This window comes from Zonotrichia leucophrys, chromosome 15 (genome assembly GCF_028769735.1).
Source record: "Zonotrichia leucophrys gambelii isolate GWCS_2022_RI chromosome 15, RI_Zleu_2.0, whole genome shotgun sequence".
Classification (NCBI taxonomy): Eukaryota; Metazoa; Chordata; class Aves; order Passeriformes; family Passerellidae; genus Zonotrichia; species Zonotrichia leucophrys.
The window spans coordinates 10,875,931-10,895,527 of record NC_088185.1 but is presented as its reverse complement, the minus strand read 5'-3'; the positions used below and the strand labels follow the sequence as shown (position 1 = coordinate 10,895,527).

The window sequence follows — 19,597 nt, the reverse complement described above, 5'->3', positions numbered from 1 at the left end:
TGCCTTCAAAGCTTTTTATCAAAATAAAAATTTCCAAACATTTAAAAGGAACTATTGTTTTAAACTAGCTCAGGTGGATTTACCCAGGAGATTGGTATCAGCACCATTGCTGTTCCCCTGTAAGAGAAAGGGTGGATATTTGCTACTGATGATGCCAGTAACCCACAGGGGAGCCGGCTCTGAGTGGCCTTCACCTCGCACCAGCTCCTCCTGCCATCTGCCATCCACACCGGGAACTGCAGCTGCAGCACCTCCTCCTCTGAGCCACCACCTCCACCTGCGGGCAGCAGCGACAGCGGCCCCAGGGAAATAGATGGGAAATAGATGGGATCGTTTTTCACTCTGAATGAAGCCCGTGATGCATCAAACCATGCTGCAGGCAGCACAGGAGAACCAGACTCAGTAAGAAATCGCATTTCTGGAAATCCAGAAAAACAAAACTGCCCCCCAGAGTGCCTCATTTCATAGGCAACTCAAACCATAAGGGAGAACTCTCAGTCCAATCACTGAGTACCCAGTGTGGCCTCTATAGATAGGTGAGGGTCCACAGACACAAAGAAATTCCATCAATGCAAGCTTTTTTTATTGCCAAGACGTGATCTGCATTTACATTGTGCAAACTGCAGCCAGCTGAAATGCAGTTTAGCAATTGCAAAAACAAACAGAGCCTATCTGGAAGCCAGAAAATACCAAAAAGGTAAAGCAAGAAAATTAAATGTAATCAGAAGAAATTCACAAAAGAAAGAAACAGAAAATAATTTTAAATGTAACTATGTGAATACAAAATGAGGCACAAGAAAATTAAGTCTGCTAACTACTCTATGGTTCTGCAAGGCATAATGGAAAACAAAATTGTTTTAATCTAATGTAATTCAAAAGGGCAAATTTATTCTTAAAAAAACCACATTAAATTGGCTTTGAGAAAAGAACGTCAAATTATTTTTGAGAAAATAAGTTTGAATGCCATAGTCCAAAAGTTCAACTTTTTTCCATGTGCCTAACTAAAATGCATATCTACAAAAGCAGAGGGTAGGTCACAAAAAAACAGGCAACACAGCAGGATGTTTAATATGGCATGTTGTTCCATTTACAGAGCTGAAAAGAAATGTTGAGAATTTTCACTAATTCAGGTGTCTGGGTAAGTTAAGGAAGATAGAGGTAATCATGAACTGAAAGTACAGACACATCCTCTCTCCAAAGGATAATAGCTTAAGGCAACCCCACCAAAAAAAAAGGCTTCTGAGCACCAGTGCATATTTAGGTATTTTTTGTGTCTGAACATCACTGCTCTGAGAGTTTATTATCAGTAAACAATGAGCACCCTTATAAGACACACCTAGAGAAGTAGAGAGACATAACCAAAACTGATCTAAAGCCAACAAAGCAAGCCAAAGAACTACCATACACCAAGCAGTCCCAGTAAGTGTACGAACAGACAGATCACTGTTTTCCCACTGCGGATTCCTCCTGCTTGGCCGTGCCTGTCCCCTCCCGAGCGCTGCGCGGCCCCGCGGTCCCGGCCCCGCCCCAGCCCCGTTACCTGAGCCGGGGCCGGCCCCCAGCCCGTTCCCGTTCCCGAACTCCTCCGCCCCGCCGAAGCTCAGGAAGGAGCCGCCATCCCCCGGATGCCGAGAGCTGCCGTGTCTGCAGAGAAACAAAGCAGCCTGTTCTGTACAGCCTTCCTCACTCGGGCCGTCCCTGCTTTTAGCAAAGGTACAGCGAGCCCTCAGCCCCTCTGCCTCAGCCCAGCCCGGGCTGGGAGCAAACTCTTCCCTCACTGATGTCTGCAGAGATGGAACGGCACAAGGGCAGCACAGAGAAGGCCCTGACAGATTCCATACATGTCCACACTGTTTGTTTGCCTCCAGCAGTAACCAAAGCACTGCCTTGGCAGGACAGCAAAGAACCAGCTACTCACACCCCCTCAGGAGAGAAACAGAGCTTAGCTGGTTATCTACAGACCTGAACCCAACACTGAATGGCTCACCTGCCAGTTGCCTCATGGTAAGCCAGCTCCAGCAGCTCTGCAGAGGAATGTGTCAGATCCTGCTGCCCACTGCCCTGCATTTCTGCCATGTTCTGCCGGGTCTGATGATGGATCTGGATAGCTTCTCCTGAGGGACCTGCACAGGTACAATTGGATCATTGATCACCACATCCACACTGATTCCTCAGTTGCTTTTCTCCTCTTTTGCCAGCAGCACAAGCAATGAGAGCTAATGGACATTATGAAAGCATGTTCACAAAATCTTCAAAGCCTTAAACCTCTGCCATCTCCTCTGAAACAAGTGAAGCAAAATATTTTTAAAACATTTTGGAGGGCCTAATTACAAGGCATTAAACAATTATGCAAACAATTCAGCATCAGAAAATCAACCCAAATTGTAGTTACAATTCCCTTCAATAGGGTTAGGAGTTAGGCTCCCTTCAACAGTGAATTGTTCTGTACCTGTTGCTGCTTGTTTGCAAATAGAGCTATTTCCCAAAAGAGGATTGCTCAGGCCTGCACACAAATGAGTGTGCAGAGCACTTTAGTACCCCAGAGCTCTCACTGGCTCTCTTGCTGTGCTAATCCTGGACAAGGGCACAGTCACAGCAGCCAGGTGTGCAGGGAGGCAGCTCACCCACGGGGAAGGTGTGCAGGGAGTGTGAAAAGTGCATATTATATGGCTCTACACAGATATTTACCACATGTATTTTGATGTATTGATAAGTAGTGCTATACTGACATTTTAATAATAAGAACTATGTTAGTGGGATTTTTTAAGAAAGGAATGAGGCACTTGCACCAGATAGCAGCCCCAGGACACCTAAATCTTTCAGAGAAGAAGAATTTATTGCCCTCTTATCAGAAGAAACGAACTTCTTCCTACCTCGAAGGCACTGTTAGGATTAGAAGGAAGAAGTTGATGATGACCAGACAGAATCCTGTGTTTGAATGGAATTTATGCATCATGTATGAGGTGTATGAATATGCAACGGGCTGTTGATTTTAAGGGTTAATCCTTTGTTAACCGGGTCCTTTTTCAGGCTCATGCTGCCCAGAAAAGGTACCCCGACATCTGTAACTCTTTGTCTTTATTCCCTCATATCGTCCTAATTCAAATTGTCCAAATGATTATTACTCTAATTGTATTACTATTTTTATAACCATTTTATTACTATTAAACTTCTAAAATTTTAAAAACAAGTGATTGGCGTTTTTCACAGGGAGGCAGCTCACCCACGAAGGGGAAGGTGTGCAGGGAAGGTGTGCAGTGCAATGAGGCAGCTCACCCAGGGGGAAGGTGTGCAGTGCAATGAGGGAGCTCACCCACGGGGAAGGTGTGCAGGGAAGGTGTGAAGTGCAATGAGGGAGCTCACCCACAGGGAAGGTGTGCAATGAAGGAGCTCACCCATGGGGAAGGTGTGCAGTGTAATGAGGGAGCTCACCCACGGGGAAGGTGTGCAGGGAAGGTGTGCAATGAGGGAGCTCACCCACGGGGAAGGTGTGCAGGGAAGGTGTGCAATGAGGGAGCTCACCCATGGGGAAGGTGTGCAGGGAAGGTGTGCAATGAAGGAGCTCACCCACAGGGAAGGTGTGCAGTGCAATGAGGCAGTCAAGGTGTGCAGTGTAATGAAGGAGCTCACCCACAGGGAAGGTGTGCAGGGAAGGTGGGCAGTGTAATGAGGGAGCTCACCCATGGGGAAGGTGTGCAATGAGGGAGCTCAAGGTGTGCAGTGCAATGAGGGAGCTCACCCACGGGGAAGGTGTGCAGTGCAATGAGGGAGCTCACCCACGGGGAAAGCGTGCAGGGAAGGTGTGCAGTGCAATGAGGGAGCTCAAGGTGTGCAGTGCAATGAGGCAGCTCAAGGTGTGCAGTGTAATGAGGGAGCTCACCCACGGGGAAGGTGTGCAATGAGGGAGCTCACCCACGGGGAAGGTGTGCAGGGAAGGTGTGCAGTGTAATGAAGGAGCTCACCCACGGGGAAGGTGTGCAGGGAAGGTGTGCAGTGCAATGAGGGAGCTCAAGGTGTGCAGTGCAATGAGGGAGCTCACCCACAGGGAAGGTGTGCAGTGTAATGAGGAGCTCACCCACGGGGAAGGTGTGCAGTGCAATGAGGGAGCTCAAGGTGTGCAGTGCAATGAGGGAGCTCACCCACAGGGAAGGTGGGCAGTGCAATGAGGCAGCTCAAGGTGTGCAGTGTAATGAAGGAGCTCACCCACGGGGAAGGTGTGCAGTGCAATGAGGGAGCTCAAGGTGTGCAGTGCAATGAGGGAGCTCACCCACGGGGAAGGTGTGCAGTGTAATGAGGGAGCTCACCCACGGGGAAGGTGTGCATCCAGCGCCTGCGGTTCGATGTCAGCTTCATGGGCATGCGGGACGGGGCGAAGGGGTTGATGAGGGCGCGCTGTGGCGCGTACCCGCCCGGGCGGATGTGCAGCAGCGATTCGGCGCTGCCCACGTGGAACCGCCCCGGCGCGCTGGAGTCGCGCTGCTGCGACTCCAACATGTTCTCAAGGAAATCTGCAAAACACAACCGAGCCACACAAATCAGCGTGAGATCCTGCAGGAGCCAAGCACAAGAGAATTAACTGCTCGGGGATATAAAGATGGCCCAGGGTAAGGGGAAATAAGGAGACCTAAGAAATAAGCAGGAGGAGAAACTCAAAGCAATTCCTATCCTGCCTGAAAGTCACAATGGAAACAAGAACCCAGACAAGAAAAATCATTACTCCATCTGCCATTACAGCACTGTTGTAAACTGTAAACTTCTACTAAATGAATCCATTAAGAAACCACTTGCTCAGCCAATTATGAAAGGCTATTCGGACCTTAGAGAAATCTTGAGAAATCAAAAGACTGACATAAAAACTTGAGGATGAGTACCAAAGCCACAGCTGAGCCTTGTACACATGCCTTTTCTGTAACACTCAGGTCTGAGCACTGAAATCAGGGATTACTCCCAGAAGATGTGGGACATGATCTCCACAAGATACCAGTTAGCTGTCACTATTCAGTGTGGAACAGAAGTGCAGTTATTTAGAAATAGGAGAGAAAAATATACCAGATAGATAAGTAGCAATTACTCTGATTATTCTGCCCAACAAGTGGAAGAGACCCAAAGAGAAGGGTCTCATTTACCATTCTATATTGTCAAATACAACATGTGAAAAACCTCGGTTTCTGTGACTCTTCCCTCCCTGGCAGTTGTAATCCACACACATCCTCATCCAGCTGAACGCCTTCAGCTGGGTCACACAACTGTGCTTCAAACTCAAGGAGCAACAGAAATACCAGAGAAAGAAAAGAGTTGTATTAACTGACAGCAGGGGAAAACATGAATGGTAGATGTGATGTCAAGTACACTGTGTGAGAACAGCTCCACACCAGCAACTGTGATTCCTGTGACAGGATAAATATGGTATCAGTGTCATACAGCATGGCATGAAAAAACCATGAAGAGCCTTCAGGGAGAGAATTTTATAGAAGATGAAACAGTTGCAGGAGGAATAATATTTACCTAGAAATGAGCTGGTTTGTGGAAGATACTACATACTGTCTGAGAACAAAATTAAATTGGAAAGGAAGAAAAGAGGAGTACCAGCACTGCTAACACACTGAGACAGCTCAGCAGTACATTGTCAAAAGGAAGAATCCAGAAAGTGAGTCTTAATAACAACAAATCCCCACAGAGAAATGTTATAAGCAGGGGCCCCCAGGGCTCACTGCTAAGGCCAGTTCTCATTCCATAGATTATAGGTGACCTGGATAATACAAGTTCCTTGTGGATGTCCACACCTGCAGGCAGGCACAGGAGAATAGTCAAGTACTAAAGAAGGCAATAGGCAAGGGAAAAAAGCACATCAGTGTCAGGACACTTCTATTTAGGACAAGCTATTAAAAAAAAGCAATGGAATTGGACAAGGATGACAAAGGGAGAATGCACACCCAGCTGCAGCTATGGAAGAGCTGTACCATGAGTGCCAATTCAAGCACCATCTCCATCGTGCCAGCCTGGCAGTGGCCAACACAAACTTCCCCCTTCTCTCCCCTGTAGCCATGATATTTTCTGAAAAATCCTTTCCTTAGGACTTTTTCTCCTGAGAAGCTGAGAGGCCTCAGGAACAAAATGTAAACCATGATTATCTGCTGCTGTGGAATGCAACAGGTGCATCTGTGATTGGTCTCAGGTGGTTGTTTCTAATTAATGGCCAATCACTGTCCAGCTGTCCAGACTGTCTCAGTCAGTCACAAGCCTTTGTTATCATTCTTTTTTCTATTCTTAGCTAGCCTTCTGATGAAATCCTTTCTTCTATTCTTTTAGTATAGTTTTAATATAATATATATAATAAATCAAGCCTTCTGAAACATGGAGTCAGATCCTCATCTCTTCCCTCATCCTGGGACCCCTGCAAACACACCGCACTCCCCACCAAAGGCACCTTCCCACCTGCCCCAGGCTGACCTCTGGTGCTGGTGTAGCCCAGGGAGCTGCTGACTTCACACTGGTGCAGGTGGGGCCGTGGGATCATGAGGATGTTGGAGATCTTGCCCAGGGAGCTGTCGTCAGAGGCCTGGCTCCTGACCTCCTCGGGGGGCAGCGCGCGGCCCGGCAGGGACGGGCTGCTCGACACGTCGTACGAGCTGGAGCTCTTCCTGGTGCGGCTCTCCCGCTCCCGCACCGACCTGCTCAGGGGTCACAGCAAACAGAACAATCCCCAGGTCACCAGGGGGCTGGGACAGGCCCAAAGACTCAGTGCTCAGCAGGTGAACTCAAGAAGAGCATTACAGAGAAGCCATCACTATGTTTTTTGACTGCTTGGGTAATTTGTACTTCTGCACATCACACAACACAACAAGAACACAGCAACACTTCCAGTACAAGGGCTGTGAAAGGACCTGCTCAGCTCCCTCTGCAATCCTACACACACCACACCAGCCTGGCAGAGATGGGGCCTAGCCTAGAGACCTCAGCCTACAGTGCCAGAACCATGTAGCTATAGGGAAACTACTCAATTATGAACTGTTGAAATTGTGCTGCTATCTTTCAGCATGTGTGGCCACATTTCTCTTCACAGAGAAAAGCAAGGCACAACTTCCCAACGATATCTTCTGGGATTCACATTCTCTGAACCTCAGAGGAAAAAAAAAAACAATTCTTATTTCAATTGCTGCACCTCTTGTTGTTCACAAGTGGAATTCATTGTGGAAGACTGTTTACCTGAAGGGAATTGGTAATTGGTAATTGGATTCTGGTGTGAGTGTTTTGATTCACTGACAATTGAACCCCTGTGTGTGTCAGGACTGCTGGCTGACAGTCACGAGATTCTGTGCAGTTGAGTGGGGTGCTTGTGCAGATTCAGTTTAGATGTAGTGTAATACAGTACAATAAAGTAATTAATTATCCCTCTAATATCAATGGAGTCCTCCTTGTCATTTTCTCCCTTGTTGGGCTGCCCAGATTTACTATGAGCATGGGTTCCTACAGGCTGCTCAAATGAACATACTAACAAGAGAGTCCACATGCTCTGAGTTAGGCATTACTACTGAAAGAAGCAAAGTAAAAAAATACTTCAAAACAAGCTTGTCAACCCTATATTTCTGAAAAAGCACTGAAATTTATTGTTTATTCAATGAATTTGGCCAGGACCTGAGAATAATCAGCCTTTCTCCTCAGACAAAAGGACATGGAATAATTGAGAACCTGCACTCAGCTTTTCTGCTTCTTCTCATTCAGCCAGGCATCATTTTCAGGGAGGATTCCTCACCACTCTGTTTACCAGTTACTAAGCAGTGCATTGAACAATCTACTTCTACAACTCCATGCAAGTCTAATGTGCAAATACTTCCTTAACCCCTAGCAAAATCTGCTAGAAAGACTAGCTTTATTCAAACAAAATTCAAGATTTAAAGAAAAAAAATTTATGCTTTTTCCTAGACTCCACTGTTTTAGGAGTAAAACACCAGCCAGCCAGCCATGAAGATCAGACAGAGATTAAGCTTTTTCTTCAACTGTGAGCATGTGGAGATCAATTCTCTTTGTATTTCTCCAAGTGTTTTATGTATCAAGCACACATAACATGGCTACTCCAGAAGCTGGGCACTCCCAGGCCTCTCACCTGAAAGTGGTGCAGCGCTGGGCTCTGGCTGGGCCTGGCAGCCTGAACACCTGGGCATCATAGCCATCATAATCCACCTGGATGGGCAAGGCATTCTCAGCATCCTTGGGAGCTCCTAACGCTGAAATAAAAATCACACAGCACTGGAACCTCTTTCAACAATGTTCAAGATGTGCAAGGCAGAGTAACCACGTCCCACCTCTAAGGAAAGCATCTATTCCAAAAGAAATCCCAAAGTGTCGGGAGCAGAGCAGCTGGAGCAGCTCAATTATCAAAGGTGGTGCCTCTGGCTGGCTGAGGCCATAATGCTTTTCCCTCATACACCCTAAACTCTAAATGAATAAATGCCAAGAAGTCAACTGGCACATGCACATTAGCATCCCAAGTTACAAATATGGGAAATACTCAAATAAGAGTTTGATGGTTTTCTGTAACAATTGTGCCTTCCTTGGGCTGAAGTGTCATTGTCTTCCTGCAGCTCTTTGTTACTTTTGGGAGTCAGTGGGACAGACCATTCCAGGACAGAATTACTTACAGGCATCACGGTTATTTTTTGCTTTCTCTGTCAGTGGCTGGAGGGTCCAACAAAGGAAGTGTGAAGTGATCAAAAAACAAGAAAGAAAAAAAAATAAAAGGAGCAACAGAAAAGACAGAGGGAAGGAAATCAGTCAGCATGTTCTAAGGAAACATCCCCAGTGTGACCAAACAGACAAAGTTTAGCTTGCTGACTCAATGAGGCAGCCAGACAGCTTCAGAAATATTAAATACTGATACTTTTCACAAACCTGTGCGAAAAACACAATGTTCAACACCTTTCTTCCTCTCCATACAATTCTTTGTTACAGAATGAAACTAATTTTTAGGGTGGCTAAAACATTTCTCACCCAGTTTTATCTAGGAAGGAAAGACCTACAAACTGCCTCTCATTTACAAACCCCACAACCTTACAGCTTTGCTCTCACAGCCTTTTAACACAGAAACTTAGTTCCAGCTGTTGGAATACTTGTGATGCTTGACTGAGAAGAGCTATCAGACAAGCTAGGAAGAAAATATAAATCGGAAAATTCCCACCTTCCTTCCTGCCAGCTTGATCCGTGGAGTGAAGCTGTTACACAGGAGCTGGCTTTTGGATGTGTAGAAACTGAAAGAAAAAAGTGTGGCTTTAAGAACACAACACAGCTGGTTTGCTACACAGTAAGCAGACCAGGAACCTGAGTCAGCTATTGGACAGAGAAAAAGGGATTCCTTTCTGTGCATAAAAGAGAATGGAAAACACTGAGGGATGTTGAGAGAAGCTACTCTGCCTAAAGACAGGGCTTTGATACTTGCTTAACACCTGCATTGCCCAGTTCATTTTCTCCAGAAAGACATCCATTTCTACTGTGCCATTTACACAACTCTTCCTGATTTACACAACTGTAGTGATTCACACCAGCTGTTTGAAAACCCTGTCATTTCTGTCAGGTTGCATTAATGCCCAGAGTTCTGCAAGAGTAATGGAATATTTCTTTGCTTCACAAGGAAAGCAGAGGACATAAAAGAAGAAAGAGAATTCAAGAGATTACGAAGAGTAAAGCAAAGCAGAAGTGCTTAGCAAAAGGTGATAGAATTCACCTACCTATGATTTATCCAGTGTGGGATATTGTAGTCATCACCCATTCGTGAGTCACCAGGGCCACAGCGATTATGGAGCTGCAAGAGTAATTCAGAAGGAAATACCTGTACCCAGCCAGTCACAAAATGAGTGACAATTGTAGCAGGAACAAGGGAAGGGAAAGCAGCCCTACCTTAAAGAGTGGGACAGCATGCAAGGGTTGCTCTCCCATGCACACCAAATCCACACCTATCCCTGCAAACAGACAACAGCAGAGTTCAGCTATCCAAGCAGGACTGATATGCTAAGACAAAATAGATCACCAATTTGAACTGAAGACCCAAAATGTATTCACATCATATTCTAAGAGGCAATAATACTGAAAAATGGTAGTTAATGGTCCTATGGTATGGCTACAAACCTACAGTACCTGAAGGGATAGAAGAAATTATTTTCCTAAACTAATGCAACTCATGCAAGAGTATCCTTTAAGAGAAAGGTTTGCACAGAGAGGTGAAGTTCTCTGTCACAAACAAAAGAAACTAAATGCCTGGAAGCACTCTGAAAATCTGCTCGTTTCAATACCAAGCGCAGACACAAGTCTTGCAGCTAAGGACACCACACACAGCTGACAGTAGGTACTTTTTCACAGCCAGAAGCAGCTGGAATTTCCCCAGATCAGTGTCTGGGGGAGAGAGGCAGAGGCACAGCTCTTTACCATTGTCGATCATGCGCTGCTTGGTGAGGATCATGAGGAGCCGATCCACCTCGAACACGCCCACGCCGGGCGTGATCACCACCGACATCTGCCCCGTGCGGTCGAAGTTGCGGTTGATGTAATGCTTGTCAAACACTGCCAGAGAGAAATGCTGACTTTGTCAGGGTCCCCAGAGATGAGCAATCTGACTCCATGTTCCCAGAAGGCTGATTTATTATTATATTATATATTATATAATTAATATATTAAATTCATAAGTTATAAAACTAATAAAACTAATATATAACATATATAAGTAAGTTATACAAGGTGTGTTGTCACAGACACATTTTATGAAAAATCCTTTCCTTAGGATTTTTTCTCCTGAGAAGCTGAGAGGCCTCAGGAACAAAATGTAAACATTGATTATGTGCTGCTGTGGAATGCAACAGGTGCATCTGTGATTGGTCTCATGTGGTTGTTATTAATTAATGGCCAATCACAGTCAGCTGGCTCAGACAGAGAGTCCGAGCCACAAACCTTTGTTACCATTCCTTCTTTTTCTATTCTTAGCTAGCCCTCTGATGAAATCCTTTCTTCTATTCTCTTAGTATAGTTTTAATATAACATATATCATAAAATAATAAATCAAGCCTTCTGAAACATGGAGTCAAATCCACATCTCTTCCCTCATCCTGGGACCCCTACAAACACCATCACAATGTGTTATGTGTTGTGTTGTATGTGGTGTGGTGTTGTAAGAATACTTTACTAAAACTATACTAAAGAAATAGAAGGACACAGACAAAAGGCTTAACAAGAATGAATAATAAAAACTCGTGACAGACTCCTCAGAGCCTTGACACACTGGCCATGATTGGCCATTAAGTAAAAACAATTCACATGTTGGATAAACCATCTCCAAACCACATTCCAAAGCAGCTTCCCAGGAGGAAATCCTGGGCAAAGAGAATTTTTCCGAAAATGTGACAGTGACAAGAAAGCAGCAATACTGTCAGAACACCCTGGATGTTTCTTTTCAGAGAAAGGCAGGCAATCCCCTAATATTCCCCTCCTCTTCACAGTGTTAAGGAAAAAGAAACATTAAGTCCACAGCCATTTAATGGTAGCTGCTTCAATGGTTGTATTTCTACCCATTGCTTGTAACTTACCATTGAATGAAAGATTTATAGCCTCCAGGTAGTTCCCTTGTGCTGAGGTAGAATTGTAACCTGATGGAAAGCCCTCTGGAAAAGTATTCAAAAAGGAAAAAACAAATCATCATTCCTGTATACTAGCTTTATATAATAAAAAACCCACAGAAAAATACATCTGTACTAAACACTATTGGTTCAAATATGCAAAAGGCAAAATGTAAATGGCAAAATTGATGTTATTAAGTTCCACAGAAAGACTGAGGCAAATTGCCCAGCCAGGAGAGCACTAAGTAGCATGACACCAGAATCCAACTAAAAATGGATAGTTTACTGACAAGCTAAAAATTAAAAAAAAAAAAAAAGAGGAAAGAGCAAAGGATAAAAGCAGGGAAAGGAAGATTCTGGTACCTGCTTGCTCGAGTCGTACCAACACAGGATACTGGATGAAAAGCTTTTTAATGGTCACAAGCAAGGAGGTCCACTCCTCCCGCCTCTCGTTCTGCACTACAACTCTAGAAAAAACACAGCCTGGTGAGGCCCAGGAAAGAAGCTATGAGGGGAAGTGAGAGGGCATGAACAAACTATAAAGAAATGCACAAAAGGGTGCATTGGGTGGCACATACACTGAGGGACAAGAGGTGAAAAGAATTGGGAGGAAAACATACTTGTAAAAATCTTCATAGAATCTTCCCTCGTGATCCTGCCGAATTGATGCACGATGTGTTTCAGGAAACTCATCTGAAATGGAAGGAAAAGCACATCTTATCTCATGCTCTTCTATAGAAATGACTAATCTTCTCCAGCCAAAAGCTGTTATTTCCATTTTAAAAACAAACAGAAAACAAGAAAAGGCCTCCAGCAAGCAAACTAAAAACCAAAATACCTGGAGAAACATCAGACCTCCTATCTAATAAAAAACTGCTTTTAAACAAATATGACAGCTTGAGTATGAGGAAAATTTGCAACACTCTTCTATGTAAGGTTCTGACTGCAGTACTTTCATAACAATGGCTGTGTACCTACTGTGCTTGATAGAGAATACCTTGAAAATGGCAATTTTAAAAAAGACAAGTTCCTGTCAGCCTGTGACCAACTTTCAAGAAATGAGATAGGTTTAAAAATGGAAACATGAAAACAGAGAATTTGCATACCTATAGATTTTGCTTCATAAAATGTTCTCGAAAATAGAACCACTGTCACTTCATGGCTGCAATTCTTCTCCTGTCCAGGAAGAACAAACGCAGAAAAAAAACCATTAAAAGTCACATTTGGTAGAAAGTTGTGTATATACACATATAGGAACAGCCCTTCTTCCCTCATACCTAGAAACAAAGGTAACTAACAAAACCTAGATTATTGCATTAATGGATCTGCATCAGTGCTCCATCTGCCTCTCTGTCCTGCAGATTCTGTGCTGCTTGGCCATATCCATTTACCAGGAGCACTCTCCACTACTCTCTAAAGAAGCTCCTCTCTGTAGTTGCCAAGATTTTTGTTAAGAAAACAGACAGTTGACACAGTTTATTTACACCCACAGCAATTTGATATTCTGATGTGTTACTGTTCAGAGAGATGTCCCCAACAATTACAGAAAAATAAAAAATTAAAACTGAACTCAATCAACTACTCACCTTCCATTTTGTGAAGAGGTCAGCAAGGAAACCATTCACAGCTTTCTCAAAGTATAGATCCCCTGCAAAATAAAAATTTCCTAAACATCAGATAACAATAGTTACTTCACCTATAGAAGTTAGATATGGGGCATATCTAACCCTAAGATTCTAGGACAATTATAATTATTAAATCTCAAGCAGCTGTGTGCGTAATAAAGGACAATATCACTAAGATAAGATGGTAAGAAGATTTAAAAGCATGACTGTTTTATGATAAAAAGATTTAAAAGCATCATTTTTTTCAGAGGATGTAAACATGAGACAATGCCAGAAGGATCAGACCTTTAACTCATTTTTCCAACACGTTTGCAGCATGCTGGGAAAGCATCTGTACTGTGTTTTAGGCAGACAATGCACAACTGATCCCCTGCTCTCAATTGAATAGCTGCCCAGTTCCATATGCCTAAAACACATGGTCAAAGGAAGTGGCAAGAGGTTTGCTAAAGAATTATGCCAGAAAAAAAATAGGATGACAACAGAGAAGTGACTCATTCTTAATGCCTAAAGTTGTAATTCTTCCAGCTGAAGTCACCAACCTCAGCCTGGGCTAAGGCAGGTTTCACTTCCTCAAGAAGCCAATGTCAGAGAAATCTAAAACATCAAGGTCCTCTCTGCACAGGACTTTGACACATTTCTGGCTTCAGGAATCACAAACTTGCACCTGCCCTCATCACCCAACATGTTCATATCCATAGAAAACCTTTCCAGTGCTCACAGTGATTTCATGGCTGAGATAGATAATGGTACCCAGGCTCACAGGGACAGGACAAGGATGGCACAGACAGGGACAGCAATGGGTGGCACTGCAAGGAAGAACCTAAGGAAATACCACAACACACCCTGGAGCACTGCTCAGGCCAAAGGCAGGATATTTTACTTTGCTGGAAGTGGCAGAAAAAAATAGCAGGAGCAGAAAGGACAGCTGTGACCATCCACAGCCACAGTTACCTACATACCATAAATATCAAAATCCCACATTTCACAGCTCATCTGGATGAAAATATAAACCATGGCAGAAGTGGAGCGGAAGACCACCTGCAAAGGAAGGCAAGACCTCCTTTAAAACCAAGCACATTCATTAGAAGGCCCAAATGAAGAGGTTAACTGCACAGCAACTCATACAACTGTGGCCCTTCCAAAACAGGCAAATTCCCCTCTGACAAGCTGCCTTTCCCCTCTAACAAGCCATTCCTAGCAGAGCTGAAGTTCAATAATGATTCGTTGTCCTGAACTTCCTGCCATTCTTCACCTCACAACACAGCCAATTGCAATGATCCATACAAATCTGCAGGCAAGGCAGAATTACAAAATCCTGGCAGGCAAGGAAAGGAAGGGAAAACTGCTTTCCCCTGTTTCCTGAGCTCTTACCCGGGTGTCCTCACTGATGTATCCACAAGTGACTTTCTCACTCTTTACCCACAGTTCACCTGCCTGGGCTCTGGAAGAAAAGAAGTGCAGAATATTTGAATATGAAGATTAGAGAATCAGTAATTGAGCAAGTAAGAGATGTACCAAAATCTGCACTCAAGGATGACTTATTTGGTTAAAACCTGATGTTTAACCCAAACTATGTCAAACAGCCATTTCCCTTTGCATCTGCACATTTTCTTGTCCCTGTGTCACCCCAAAAGCAACTGAAGTAATTCCCTCTGAACTATTAATACAGCTTGGGAAGGGGGGCAAATATTCAAAGAGACACAAGTGTAGCTGGTTGCCCTACTATTAGTTTATTTTACCCCAAACCAGACAGAAGCCTTCCCATACCCCATGGTGCAAACAGAAATTTATAGATGAGTAAGAGAACAATGGAACATGAGGGATTTTTCAGAGAAGAGTCTCCAGCTGGATACTTAAAACTCATGAAGTTAAAGCAATAAGCAACAGTAAGCCCTCAGAGGAGGCACTGACCTGATACCTGCAAATTCAACTTTTTGGGTGACATATGCACATGTGCTGACCTAGGAAAGAAGAGTTGCAGGTGTTAGAAGAAGAGCAGGCTCAGAGTGAGAAGAACAATGTACATAAAACCCACTGGCACTCAAACATGATTTTTATGACAGAAGTCACAAAGTCCATTCAGTGTAGTTACTACTAATAGCTCAGCCTACAGAACCTCTGTAATAGACACAGAAAACCACTTTTAACACAGATCAGCTCTGACTGGGACCATCTGCCTAATTCACTGCACTTAGAGGAGCTACAGACTGCACTTCAGAGATGCAGGCAGCAGATACTCTAATAGCTGCTTATTAAGTGGTACTCTCAGAGAGGGGACACTTCAGCATACTTCTGCCTGAAAAACATTTGGACTCATTTCCTTCCAAATGTAGCAATCATTAAAATTCAGAACATAAGCAAAAAAACCTCTCTATACTCATTTTCAACACCCAAGGCAGTAATCAAAATTATACCAGTGGAGTAGGAAATGATGGGATTTGTTTTTCTGCAGCATTTACACCCATTTCTCCAACTCTGATGTGCCACTCAAAGCACAAAATCCTCAGGAGCTGCAGGCACTGTCTTTGGCTCTCTGCATTTTGCAAAGCACTTCTTCTCATGCACAGCAAGCAAAAGAAAAGGTTCATCAGCTGCACCCTGCCCAAGGGCAGCAGGGGCCTTACCAAACTCTTCTTCAGCCTCCACATATCCCCACGCCCAATATACTGATCTTTAAATGTCAGCTCCACCAAGTCCAAGGTCACCTCCTGGGAAATGGATGAAAAACACTGCTTAGATTTTACTGGTTGTTTCTAAGTAGGGCAGCCCAATCTGTTCATTTAATAACCAAATGTTACAAGAAATGCCATTCAAAAGCAAGTCAATATCCCTAAAACTGCAAGATAAATAACAAAGTTGTGCATGTACCTCAACTACTGTGAGTTGCAAAATCTTGCAAAATGTGATCAGAAAAAGCCCAAGGACTAAATCTGTACTATAAGTCTCAGTGCAGATTGGAAGCTGAAATAAATTATTGCCATTTTTCATGACATTAAGGAAACCTCATTTCCTGCAGACTTTTGTCTTGTGCAGAATGTAAGTTCCGACTGCAGCTCTTTTAACAGCTGGAACATTTACAGGAAATGCCCCTCTGTAAGAGGCTCTGTGGTACCAAATAATGCAAATCCAGGCCATGGCTCTTCTTCTGACTAGGCTACTTTCTGCTTTTCTTTATTGTGCCTGGTTCTCATGAATTTTTGAAATTTAAAAATATGTGAAATGTTCTACATTTCTACCAAGCTCTGTGGAAGCGGGATCATAGAGTTCAAAAAGAGAGCAGAGATTGCAGGGAGAGAAGCAACATATAACAAACCAACAAATAATTCAAAAGCCTAAGGCTCACTTTCTTAGAGAAGAAGACTAAATATCTTTCAACGAAAAATAAATGCCTTTCTTCCCCCAGACTACTGTAGATGGAAAGCCACAGGGCTGTAACTTGAGTTAAGTAATGGAATGGATGGAAACAGTGGCAAACCCACAGACCTTGGGGTCAACAACATTGACATGGACATCCTGGTAGGGCCGCAGGCGGAACACCTGCGCCACTGTCTGGTCCACACTGATCGTTTCTGCCAGAGAGCAAGAAAGGACAGCAGAGGGGTCAATGTCACCAACAGGTTCCAAGTGGTTTGCAGCTACAAAACCAGCACAGTCAGACTGTCATGAAACACACATTTCAGGCTAAAAAGTCAGGTTTGCTTAAACCATACTCATGTTACCCAAACAAAAGCAGATTTAGAACTAATTGCCCATTTTCTGTTAAAATTCTAATCCTTCCCTTGCTAAACAGACAAAGCACTGATTTTCAGATGAAATTAAATACACACACTAGTCAATTACAGGTACAGCCCAGGCACGTCACCCTTCATATGATATTGCTGTGCATAAGTCTCAAGTTTTACCTTTCTGCAGATCTTCCTTAAGTGACTTCACTTGGAGAAGCAGGGGACTAGCATGGAGAAGAGGAAAAAAAAGTAGACAAGTTGAGGTACCAACAGTCTCTTTGGTAAATCACACATTTAAAACTATTTAGTAACATGGACCACAGGATAAGATGGAGAGAAACATTAATATTTTCTAGAAAGCTTCATGCACCATCCTCTCCACCTGTCTCTCTGTCTTGCTCCTTACACTCTTCATAATTATAAGGTACTCTTGAGGTAAAGATGAAACTACAAATGGGAAACCAGGTCACACAAGAACTTCTCAGATCCTCACACAAGTTACTGCTGCCTTTCAGACAGAGGCTGCAGGATGAACAGGTTCATACAACAAGGCCACAAAATTTTAATTTTGCCTAGGATATACTGTAGGATAGGAGAATAATCTTTAAGTAACAGTAGATCTAGGAAGAGCATTACAGACATTGTCAATTCTATATTCAGGTGCTACTGGGCCTATGGAAGATCAGCAAACTAACACTAAACACAAGAACTTCATAAATTTTAATGAAGCACTCTTGCTAAAGTTACCTCTTTACTTCTCTTTAGGCAGAAAAAATCATGACAGCATCCTGAGGCAAAGTGATGTCAGCCCCAAGAGCCTCTCACCCTAGAAAGCACTACACATGAACAGATCCTTTCAGTGCTCCAGCCTCACTGATATCAGCAAAGAGAATTCACCTGTATTCATCATTGGGATGTGCAATTTCCACAACATCTCCCAGCTTGATTTGAAGAAATACTTTAGGATTCACCACCAGTTCATCATCTACAAGACATAAGTGAACGAGGGCAGTGAACAGCTATATACTAAACAGACACCTGCATGTTTGCCTACAACAGCTCAGCATACCAAATATTCCAAACCAAGATGAACACATCAGCAAAATGCTTTCTACTCCCCACATGACAGGGTCCCTACCCAGCCACTCCTGCAGGCACAAACAACTCAAATAACAGAACTTTCACAAAAGAAGTGTTCACAAAAGACTGTGTCTTATTTAGACAACCAGAATCATCTTCTGTACTTTTCATACAACAAACACCAGCAGGAAAGTAGACAGCTATAGAATCTCAACAAGATTTATCAATGTGTAAATCTAGAAGCAGTGAACAATCCAATCAGTGGCACTGTTATTAGTGCTCAGAAACACATCCATGTGCAGCCATAAGTCACTGAATGTGTGTCACTCCTTAGGGTGACTGAAACACCAGATTAAGAGAGAAGTGTGGCAACAAAAGGGGAGGAAGAAAAAAACAAAGCTATTTTATTTTTAGATACAACCTTGGTCTCTTCCAATAAACGTTCATTTATTTTGCTGTATCCTGTTATTAGAAAGATCTTTCCAAACTCTGGCTGGAAATACTGCTTGTTACATCTTCACTCTTTCACAACTGCAATTTTACAATAAAACAATTGTTTTCAATTGAGTGAGTGCTGATCTCACTGTTATGAGCAAGGGGATACTGACCACTGCCTCCAAACCCCTTCTTATGGATGACGAGCTTGTACACCTTGTTGGTTCTCATCTTGAGCTCCAGTTCCTCTCAGACGCTTCGAGCCAAGACGGTTAAAGGCATCTTGCATATCTAACATAGAAAGGAAAGCAAACACAGATCTGTTGACAATGCAGAACCATTGTTTATGTCCTGCACGTGAACCCAGCGCGCTGTCCCGGCCGATTTCACCGCGGCGTGGCAGAGCTGCGCCCAGCACAGGAGACTGCGGGGCAGCTACAGGCACAAGGAGAGAGTGTGCTAAAAGTGTGTTTTTCTAATAGATTAAAGGGTTGAGCTTGCAGAAGCGCTTACAGAAAGTCAATTACCGAGCTACAGAGTCGTGGTGGGAAAAAAGCCCCGTATAACTAACATTTGTTAAAACAAACTCTATGACTTGGAACTGATGCGGGTCTGGAATGCAGCGCCGCTTGGTGCTGGGACCCGGCAGAGCCGCACCGGGGGCGCCTCAAAGAGCGGAGAGCAAACAAAGCCAAGCGGTTCCATTGCGCTGCCGTGCCTATGGCATTAAACAGCCATGGAACCGCTGCGTCCGTTCGCTTACAGGGGAAGAGAATCGAATCGAGACACCCGAGTGCCTGCCCGGAGCAGCGGCGAGGGGCACACGGGCCGCCAGGGTCCTTACCCGCACGGGGGGCAGTAGCACAGAGCGAGCAGCGCGGCGGCTCACAGCAGAGCACGGGGGAAGGACACCGGGGAGAACGGTGTAGTCCGGGCGCCAAGGGAGCCCAGCCAACGCTCCGTGCCGCTCACAGTCCCGGGCAGCGCGGCCGGGGCCGGCCGTGCCACAGCAGAGCGGAGCGCGGCGCAGTCCCGGCCCTGCTCGCGGAGCGCCCAACGCGGGGCCCGGCCCGGCCCTGCCCCGGCGGTGCCGTCCCGCGGGTACCGCGCGGCACTTCCGCGTCCGGGGCCGCGC

At 44.4% G+C, this 19,597-nt stretch overlaps 1 protein-coding gene across 8 annotated transcripts in view; it reads right to left on the bottom strand.

The window, feature by feature from the left end:
• Window positions 1-19,578, bottom strand: part of DEPDC5 (DEP domain containing 5, GATOR1 subcomplex subunit) — a 44,160-nt gene extending 24,582 nt beyond the window's left edge. For all 8 annotated transcript variants that reach the window (XM_064727155.1, XM_064727159.1, XM_064727161.1 and 5 more), the window contains exons 1-24: window positions 19,307-19,578; window positions 18,636-18,753; window positions 17,845-17,932; window positions 17,125-17,171; window positions 16,706-16,791; window positions 15,847-15,930; window positions 15,134-15,183; window positions 14,594-14,663; window positions 14,182-14,260; window positions 13,184-13,245; window positions 12,704-12,773; window positions 12,218-12,290; window positions 11,961-12,064; window positions 11,568-11,642; window positions 10,417-10,551; window positions 9,892-9,953; window positions 9,723-9,796; window positions 9,176-9,245; window positions 8,640-8,676; window positions 8,105-8,225; window positions 6,451-6,671; window positions 4,305-4,508; window positions 1,988-2,123; window positions 1,541-1,644 (exon numbers count right to left, since the gene is read on the bottom strand). In XM_064727155.1, coding sequence (XP_064583225.1) covers window positions 1,541-1,644; window positions 1,988-2,123; window positions 4,305-4,508; window positions 6,451-6,671; window positions 8,105-8,225; window positions 8,640-8,676; window positions 9,176-9,245; window positions 9,723-9,796; window positions 9,892-9,953; window positions 10,417-10,551; window positions 11,568-11,642; window positions 11,961-12,064; window positions 12,218-12,290; window positions 12,704-12,773; window positions 13,184-13,245; window positions 14,182-14,260; window positions 14,594-14,663; window positions 15,134-15,183; window positions 15,847-15,930; window positions 16,706-16,791; window positions 17,125-17,171; window positions 17,845-17,932; window positions 18,636-18,693 — 2,110 coding nt within the window. In that variant the 5' untranslated portion in view covers window positions 18,694-18,753; window positions 19,307-19,578. The remainder of the gene's footprint in view (window positions 1-1,540; window positions 1,645-1,987; window positions 2,124-4,304; window positions 4,509-6,450; window positions 6,672-8,104; window positions 8,226-8,639; window positions 8,677-9,175; window positions 9,246-9,722; window positions 9,797-9,891; window positions 9,954-10,416; window positions 10,552-11,567; window positions 11,643-11,960; window positions 12,065-12,217; window positions 12,291-12,703; window positions 12,774-13,183; window positions 13,246-14,181; window positions 14,261-14,593; window positions 14,664-15,133; window positions 15,184-15,846; window positions 15,931-16,705; window positions 16,792-17,124; window positions 17,172-17,844; window positions 17,933-18,635; window positions 18,754-19,306) is intronic.
• Between the last annotated feature and the right edge of the window lie 19 nt (window positions 19,579-19,597).